Below are 9820 nucleotides of genomic sequence, written 5' to 3' on the forward strand. Positions count from 1 at the left end.
CAAACATGTCTTGATGTGCATATTGGTGTGCATGTATTCGGGGTGGTGGGATGGGTCTATTTGTGTGAGTTCCTCATCACATGTAAATGACATGTGAGAAGGGCTACATCTTGGGACAGGACCAAAAAGTTTGGTGAAGATAACTGAATTTCCTGATTATGGCAGTCTGATAAAGAAATTATTATTCATTCATTTCACAAATACTTACTAAACATCTACTTGGCAGGCACCATTCTAGTTCAAGGGATGTCTTAATGAATAAAACAATAACCCCTAATTTATTTTTTTTAATTTAATTTTATTTATTTTTTTATACAGCAGGTTCTTATTAGTCATCAATTTTATAAACATCAGTGTATACAGGTCAATCCCAATCTCCCAATTCATCCTTGGTGTCCATATGTTTGTTCTCTACATCTGTCTCAATTTCTGCCCTGCAAACTGGTTCATCTGTACCATTTTTCTTGGTTCCACATATATGCGTTAATATACGATATTTGTTTTTCTCTTTCTGACTTACTTCACTCTGTATGAGTCTCTAGATTCATCCACATCTCTACAAATGACCCAATTTTGTTCCTTTATATGGCTGAGTAATATTCCATTGTATATATGTACCACATCTTCTTTATCCATTCGTCTGTCGATGGGCATTTAGGTTGCTTCCATGACCTGGCTATTGTAAATAGTGCTGCAATGAACATTGGGGTGCATGTGTCTTTTAGAATTATGGTTTTCTCTGGGTATATGCCCAGTAGTGGGATTGCTGGGTCATATGGTAATTCTATTTTTAGTTTTTTGAGGAACCTCCATACTGTTCTCCATAGTGGCTGTATCAATTGACATTCCCACCAACAGTGCAAGAGGGCTCCCTTTTCTCCACACCCTCTCCAGCATTTGTTGTTTGTAGATTTCCTGATGATGCCCATTCTAACTGGTGTGAGGTGATACCTCATTGTAGTTTTGATTTGCATTTCTCTAATAATTAGTGATGTTGAGCAGCTTTTCATGTGCTTCTTGGCCATCTGTATGTCTTCTTTGGAGAAGTGCCTATTTAGGTCTTCTGCCCATTGTTGGATTGGAATAACCCCTACTTTATTTTTATTTATTTATTTATTTTTTTAACCCCTACTTTAGATGGAGCTAAATTCTAGTGGGGAGAAGCAGATAAACGAAATAATTAAATAAACATTTATTATGTTAGATAGGCATAAGCCTAAGGGGAGAAATAAAGCAGGGAAGGGGGATAGGGAATCTTGGGGTTGGGGGGAAGAGAGGGAGAGATTGAGAATAGCCAAATAGTGATCATAAGATAGCTGAGTAAGGCCTGAAGGAAATGAAGTAGGATCACCCTAATATCTGGAGTACTGTGTTCCAGGCAGAGGATCAGCGAGTATAAAGGTCCTGAGGCATGAGGGTACCTGATCTGTTCAAAGGATAGCAAAGAGGCCAGCGTAGCTGGAGGAAAGTGGTAGGGAGAGAACAGGAGGAGATGAAATCAGAGGTATAAGGAGGGGTGAAACCAGCAGATTTTGTAGGGCCTTGTGGGTCAGTGGAAGAACTTTGTTTCCTGTTGTGAAATGAGAAGCGATGACAGAGTTTTAAACAGAGGACTAAGTGACATAATCTGACTTAGGTTTCAACAGGATTCTCAATATGGCTGCCGTATTGAGGCTAGACTAAAGGAGCAAGGGTGAACTGGGGAAACTAATTAGGAGACTATAGCAATAATCCAGGCAAAAGAGTATGGTGGGTTAGCCCAGGATGGTACCAATGGAGATGGTAAGAAATAGTCAGATGCTGGATGTATTTTAAAGCTGACAGTTCAGGTGTGGAGTGTAAGAGATGGGGAGGAGTCAACAATCACTCCAAATATTTTAACCTGAGCAAATGGAAAACTGGCAGATGCCTGGTGCTTTCTTCTATTCATGTGCCCTTTCATGGACCTCTGCTTTGTAGAAGTTCTAATCAGTGATTTATAAGTCAAAAGAAATGCCATTTATTCCTGTTGGCTTTTATTAGAATCTGCTTATGATAAAGTATATGTTTGTGATGAATATTTACTGATCATGTGTGTTTAGAGAGAAAGGAGTCGAAGGAGTTGAAATAACATTTGTCAGCTGGAGATTCTCTACTGTGTATGTGTAAGCAGGATTTCAGCCAAGAGAATTTTTTAGCTTATAAGGTTTATGGTATGAAACAGTTTGAACTTCAAAACGTATATCACATTCAACTTCTTTGGCTTCTAGGGCTATTTGCATTGCTTTAGAATTCACTTCTTTGTCCTAGGTAAACCTCAGATGACCTTTCCTTATTTTAAATGTCAAGTGTTTCCTGGCAGCTAAATTGGTTACTGGACAGTTTAACAAGGAAGCTCACTAAGCTGCTTCATTAACAAGCTATGTGGATAAGTCAACATCTAATTGACATAAAAGATAGTTCATGTCAAGCGGAGAAAGGCCCCCCGCTCCTCTGAACTTTTCAGCTGACCTGAATGCAGGGTGCCCGGTGTCTCATCTTCAGAGAGAGGGAGTACATCTCATGTGATGTATTCCCTACTCACTGGTGCCTACCTGTGCTTGTGACAAATGGCAAGATGCCAGTATCAATTAATCCAAAATTAAGATTTCAATGACCCTTTCCAAAATTTCTAACATCTCATTCCATTTAGTTTGCTTGGATTCAAATCTTTTTTTGAAAAGATATTTTTTCAAAACAATTGCATTCCAAGTACAGTGTCATATGTATTTGATTAAGAACCCTGATATGAGACTGCCTGAGTTCAACTCCCCCCACTCTAGCACTTTTTAGCTTTCTACCCTTGCGGAAGTTACTTACCCTCTTTAAGTGTCACTGTCCTCATCTGGAAAATAGGGATCTTAAAAGTGCCTACTTCATGGGGTTGTTATGAGGAATATATGAAATATTCCACGCAAAGCAATTAGCACCCGCCACTGGGCACACAGTAAGTGATCTACTAGTGTTGGCTATTGCTGAAGGCAGAAGCAGGAAAATGCTTCCTTTGTGTTTATCCTTCTGATGGGAATACATAACACTAGGTGATTCGTGAGTTCAGTGTGAATATTTGCAGCCTTTAATGCATGCATTTTATTGGATGAGCTAAAGAGTGACATGTACTCTCATGGATTCAACACTTAAATGGCACACTGGTCTAAATACACAGAGACTTGTTCTACGTGCAATATTAACTATGCCACCTGCCAGATGACATGGCCCCTCAGTCAGTTTGAATGATATCTTCATGGGTTTGCTTCTGGTGATTGTGTTTCTGGAAGTACATCTACTTAAGGAGATCAAGACATTATATCTGCATTAGTTTTATCTAACAAACTGGCGGAAAAAGGATGCAGAAAACCTGAGGGAGTGAACACCATAGATGTTATTTTCCCTTCGTTGGAAAAGTGAAGAAGAGTATGAGGTGGTGAAGGTGCTCCGACAGAGCGGAAGCAGCCTGGAATATGTGAAGGAATGGCTGGAGAGGAGTATAAGTAGATGTACTTTATGTTATCAGGATCAATGGGGTAAAGTTATGGGAGGCAAAGTTTGGTTCAATATATGGAAGATGTTCTCAACGATTAGAGCTTAAGCACTGCCTGAGATGCCCTGGAAGTGAGTGAGGCACCTTCTCTAGGGCAAGGCCTGGGTGTGGTATAAGGTTTCAACTTTTAAGACTATTTGAAGTTATTAGATAAATTTCTTGAAATTAATTAGTAGAAAAGAACACATTTCATTCTATTTTTTACCTATATTTCATTTTAAAAAGAAAAATAAGAGAAAGAACTATATGCTCTACTGAAAATGATAATGTTATATAACAGAATATTAAAGTGGAAATTTCCCCCAAGGCCCTCAAATATAAGAGATGCTGCACACTGAAGTGAGATTCCAGATTAAAACATAGACTTTACAAAGAAAATAGCAGACATGAGTGTCCCAGTGTGTTCACAGAATAGCAAACCACTTCCACAATTCTTGAACTCCTTAGGTCCAGGTTATTAAAGGGGGTCAGAGTCTGGTAAGGAGAGAGGATTTTGTGAGGAGGAATTCTGGAATGCTGCAGATCAAGTGTGTGTTTGGAGTAGGTGGAGTTGGGGGGCCCTACCCTCTCACCTCCAGCCTTGTGAGAAAAGAGTTTCAAAGTGGCTTCTTAGGGAACTTGATCCAAGATGTCAGCATGCAGATGGATGGGAGGTCAGAGTGGGTGGGCTGCAGTCAGTCTGACTCCCTCCCAGGATATCTACAGGGTGAGAGATGGTGTAAAAAACTGTTTTGGCAAAGAACCAGGAAATCTGCTGCTGCACTCCCAAAGGCAAATGATGTGAGCATTCCCCATGGACCAGAGCAGTCCAGGAGTAAGGAAGAGCTGGATGGGGTCGTCTTGGGGCCTCTCCAAGGGTGCAAACAGACCCTAGTAGCTACAACGGTAGGTAGACAGCTTTCTAGGGGGTGCAGATTGAGTTACAAGTTAACCCCTAGAACTGAGATGAATTGGCATGAACCGAGGACTACAGATGAGCTATCTGATAGGAATAAGAATCTTCAAATATCCCTTGAAAGTTTTCTTCTCTGGGCCTCCCTGGCTCTAAGAGTGAAAAGCCAGAATATGATGTTACCAAATCAAGTAAAAATTTCTTTCTGCTCTTTCTTTCTCTATCCTGTCATTCTAACCCCAGGGGGCTGGAAGTCAGGGTTCGCAAGCTAGGAGAGGAAGTGGAAGAAAGCATGAAGAAGCCAACCACAGTGCCTTCCCTGAAGGAAGGTGATCCTCCTGAAATGGGCCGCAGTTGGGGAAGGAGAGGAGATTTAACTCTAAGAGGAGATTGGAGTTTGTTATTCCAGTGGCTGGAATATTCTATGTTGAAATCAAGTGGTTTGGGTAACTTAAGGTAATGATAGGACTAGTCCGAAAAGGAAGCAGAATGTCCCAGGACCTGCTAAGTTTCATAAGCAGCAGTGAAAAAATTTCTTTCATTAAAAAAACTTAAATAGTATTAGGAGACAAAAAGAAATAAGCATTTTGATGACACATCATACATAATAATACACAAAAAAATAACCAATTTAACATACTGGTTACAGTTAAGTGCTCTCATATCAAAACTAAATTCTTTTGATAATAATACAACCCAAGATAGAAACTCCAACACAGAATCTAACCCATGTGTGGCTAGGATTCTACCATCAGACATCTAAACTCCAAAACAGAAGAAACACTTCTGTTATTTTCAGGTCCCTTTGGTCATTTCTGGCTCAGGATAGATCACATGGCTTCATTTAGCCAGCCAAGCAGAGAACAGCATGAGCCTTGGGACAGAGATTGACAGAAGGAAATAGCACCAAAGAACAAAATGTGAAAATTGCTTTGGGGAAATACGTTAGAATTAGGGGTTTGGGTGCAGGCAGAGACTAGAGGCCTGAAATACTTTTGGCACGAACAGAAACAAAAATGTACCTAAAGAACTATTTATTTATACCACAGTTGCATCTCTAACCTAAGACAATTTGTAATTTTATTCTATTGTTAGCATTTAAAGGAGTATGAAGTCACATTTGGCAGTCTGAGGAGTATATAGAAGAGCAATTGTCATTTTGTTCATTGAGGTCATTGCACTCTTCCTTTACGACCTGCTCTGCTGCTATATTTGGCGTATGTCTATTCTACATGAGACTTTTCTTAAAAGCTTCAATGCTATTTTAAATTTCTCTTCAGAAAACTATGACTTACTCTTTCAACATTATACTTCAAAGTTTTACTCTTTCTCCCCACATTCAACTGATTAATGTTTTTTGCCTTAGCTGAAAAACAATCCCTGATGTCTTTGTTTTTAGAGTATCATTCAACAGTGTTTTGAACTTTTACATTTCTGTTAAGATTCCATTCTTCTGAAGATTTCCCAACTAAGTGGGTAGAACAAAGACCAGAAAATAAAGTTCTCTCTTTCATCCAGTGTTTTTCATGCCCTATCACTGAGGTGTATGCCTTCACATTGTACTTAATACTTCCAAATATACTGATAATTATTTATTTTTCCAGTTATTAGCCAGTGATGTTAGTTACCTGTATGTATATTCAGGAGCCTCTCCTATATTTCTATGGAGACCTGAGTCTTTTTGTTGCCATCCTTTACGTCTCTATTGTTTTAAAGACCAGACTAAAGCAGGTGCTGTATCTGATGGAAAACAGATATCATTGGAATGTGAAAAGCGTCCCAGGGACTCTATAGACCAATGTTGTTCTCTTTCTTCCAGAGATAAGGACAAAAGGGAGACATAGACACATACTGTGGGAGAGAAGAGCTAATTCCTCTTTATCATGCTGAATGTTAATACTTCTCACAGTGTACAAAACTGGCTATTGGTCCTGTCAAGATAGGTAAAGAGTCTCTTCTCTAAATTGACTTCTGATTGACTAACTCACAATTGCAGAGCTAAAAACTGTACTGGATTGTATGCTTCCTGAGGAGAGGGACTTTATCTGAAGCATCTTTGTATCTTTTGCTCATGGGAAAGTGCCTAGAAACATTAGGTATTCAATAAAATTTTTGTTAAATGAATAAATGAATGAAAACAATGCACTAACAATGTGGAATAGAAACCAAGTCCTTAAATACTGACTTACTGGATTTAGATTAAGAGAAGGAGATTAATGAAAACAAGTTTTTGCTAAAAGTCAACCATTATTACTAAAGTTTTTTTTTTTCTTTTGGCTGCATCCCTTGAGGGATCTTAGTTCCCCCACCAGGGATCGGACCCGGGCCCCACGCAGTGAAAGTGCTGAGTCCTAACCAATGGACTGCCAGGAAATTTCCCCATTATTACTAAAGTTTTAATGACTGAAAAGAGAGAATCAAGATTCATTATATTGACTCCCTTATTCTTTATATGCAAACCAAGATTGAACCACCCACCTTCTTTGTGTGCCTAATGGAATAACAACAACAGAAATACCTAAACATTTTAATCTGAGACATTTTGTCCAAATCCAGGTGTTGCTATTCATTTTAAATTTAAGAACTTGATTAAGAAAGAAAAGCTGTTGAAACCATTTATAGTATCTGAACACATTTTTAAGCATGGCAATGCTTTTTGTTCAAGAAACACAATGTTATGATACTTCCAAGTTGACTCATTTCTCTTAAGTGTGCCTTTGATACTTTTTGCCAAGAGTTTGTCTAAGGGTCTCATGCGAATGGGAATGTGTGAGAATATAATGTATATAACCAGACTTCAAGGTCCCTGGAAATACAGAATGGGTAAAAAGAGAGAATAAAAGAGCTTTCAGTAATTTATATTTCTGCATATTAGACAAACTGAACATTTAGCATATACAAGGGAATATTTCAGGGACACACACTCTCAAGGAAATAAGGAATGTAATACACATAAAAGGAACCAAAGCACAAATGAAACACGTGGCTGAAATGTTTCCTTCAAGACATGGGCAATACACCACACTCAGAAAATAAAGATTGATGTGATTTTCACTATTGTATAAAAAGAATCTGGCTGGAGAAAGGCGATCTACTCCATCAGACCAGTAACACTGAATACATCTGAGTAGTTTTTCTTTGTTTTTGCTGTAATCAGTGGATCAATATAACATATTAAAAGTCACTTGGGAAAAGTACAAAGCCCAGTAGCTCATGGTCTGTTTCCAGAGTTATCAGTATGTTAAGTTTATTTGGTATCAGGAAAACAGGATTAGAATGAGGGTGGGCTGTGGATATAGATATGAATATGAAGAGTGCAGACAGAAGTAAGGGTGGCTCCCAGTGATGACAGGGCACCTGCCATGGTGGTTATAACTAAGAAAGATGGTAGCAATTGGAGCTATGGGTTCAGAAAAGGAGAGCAAGGAGGAGGTCCTAAATGAGGGCCAAGTCCCAGACCAGCATTAATAATACACCGGGTAGAGGCAGCCTATCTTGGCTTTAGGACTAAGCATTGTGGTGATTTGATTTTTATAGTGCTTAGTAATGGTGTGGAGAATACATTGGAATAACAGTCAATCAGCATAAACCAACATGAATGAGATATATTAACATTTTCATTATTTCTAGCAGAGTGGACGCTCTCTTTCTCTTCCTGGAAGACCAGTCCCACCCACCATCTCTACAACATCTCCTTGGGTATACCAGCCTGCTTATAGCTACTCTAGCAAACCAACTGATGGGCTAGAGGAAGCAAACAAGAGACTAACTCCTGGGGAAGCAGCAGCCAAGTCTTCTTTTGGTTTACTGGATGATGCCTTCAGACCCAGAAACATTCAGGAATCCATTATGGCAAATGTGGTCTCAGCAGCTCGGAGGAAGGTGCTTCCAGGGCCGTCTGAGGATTGGAATGAAAGACTGTCCTATGTCCCTCAAACCCAGAAGGCCAATATGGGCTCATTTGGAAGGCAAGAGTATAATGTTGCATTCCTACCCAATAATAGTATGCCCACCAACTCCCAACATGATTCACAGGTACCATATGCATATTATAGGCAGCCTTCCAGAAATGATTCTGAAATAATGTCCATGGAGACCAGGTCTGATTACTGTGTTTCAGTAACCAATTGCAACTATAACCCACACCCTAGGGGATGGAGACGCCAAACATGAAAGTTAGAAGAACTGATCATGTGCCACTTATAATTTTTTTTTAATGTTTCTTTGCAGTGGTTTTGACTTTTCCAACAGATTTAGATTCACTTTTGATCTTGGCTTGTTCTCATAGGTCATTTATCTGAGTTTGTGTGTGTGTGTGTGTGTGTGTGTGTGTATATGCACATGTGAGTGTGAATCACTTCCTTCTCTGCAGATGCATAGAGAATTTCTTTGAAGAAAAATTCATTTTCTGTGCTGATGGCACTTATACGTAATTCATAATCTTAATTCCATTCTTTTCATTAATATGGAGTAGTCTAGGCAACTAAACTCTCTCAATTAAAATGAAATTTAAGTATTTTCTTGTATGTGCCTTAGTCTAGGATGGAATTAATGAAATATGGTATGCTAATTGTCATTAGCAGTAACAGCAAGAATATATAACATTGGAGAATTTTTCAATGGGGATATGACAATGAATAATAATTACATAAAAAGGATTTCCTTGGTGGTATTTTAAGCATTTCTCTGAAATATATTTTAAAATCTGATAAAATTTGGTTTTTGGAATTGAAATATAGATGTTCTCAGAAAGAAATAAATATTTGAGAGTAAGACAATTATACATTTCAGATGGATTTTTGAGATAAATGGCGTAATATGTGGGGAATAGAAAGATTTAGGTACAGGATTTACTTTTTTTTTTTTTTTTTTTTTGCGGTACGCAGGCCTCTCAGCGGCCACGGCTCACGGGCCCGGCCGCTCCGCGGCATGTGGGATCCTCCCGGACCGGGGCACGAATCCGCGTTCCCCGCATCGGCAGGCGGACTCTCAACCACTGCGCCACCAGGGAAGCCCTACAGGATTTATTTTTAATCTACTTAAAGCCAATAGCCTGAGACAGGAATAGATTCTGGGTTCAGGCGTTCTCATTTGTCAAATGAGAATATCAGATTATTTAATCTCTTATATCCTTAACAGCTCTGATATTCTGAGTTTCTCTCATTTGTAGAATGACCCTTGATGCAGTATGCATTTTTATTGCTCATCATATAAATATCAGATTAAGTTTAGGAGTGGATGAGGTCCCTGTTGTCACTACATGTATCATTAAAGGTCCAAGAGGAATTGTTGGGCGGCAGGTTTTGTGCTATGTGTTATGTGGAGTGAGGGTTGATGTGAAGAAAAAAAGCTATTAGTGGATTTAAGGA

The 9820-nt window shown here is 39.0% G+C and overlaps 1 protein-coding gene across 1 annotated transcript in view; it reads left to right on the forward strand.

Annotated features, from left to right (window-relative positions):
* Nucleotides 1-9326, forward strand: part of SYNPO2 (synaptopodin 2) — a 170667-nt gene extending 161341 nt beyond the window's left edge. The window contains exon 5 of the mRNA XM_012531348.3: nt 8085-9326. Coding sequence (XP_012386802.1) covers nt 8085-8624 — 540 coding nt within the window. The 3' untranslated portion in view covers nt 8625-9326. The remainder of the gene's footprint in view (nt 1-8084) is intronic.
* The last annotated feature ends 494 nt before the right edge of the window (nt 9327-9820 follow it).

The sequence above is a fragment of the Orcinus orca genome, chromosome 4 (assembly GCF_937001465.1).
Source record: "Orcinus orca chromosome 4, mOrcOrc1.1, whole genome shotgun sequence".
Classification (NCBI taxonomy): domain Eukaryota; kingdom Metazoa; phylum Chordata; class Mammalia; order Artiodactyla; family Delphinidae; genus Orcinus; species Orcinus orca.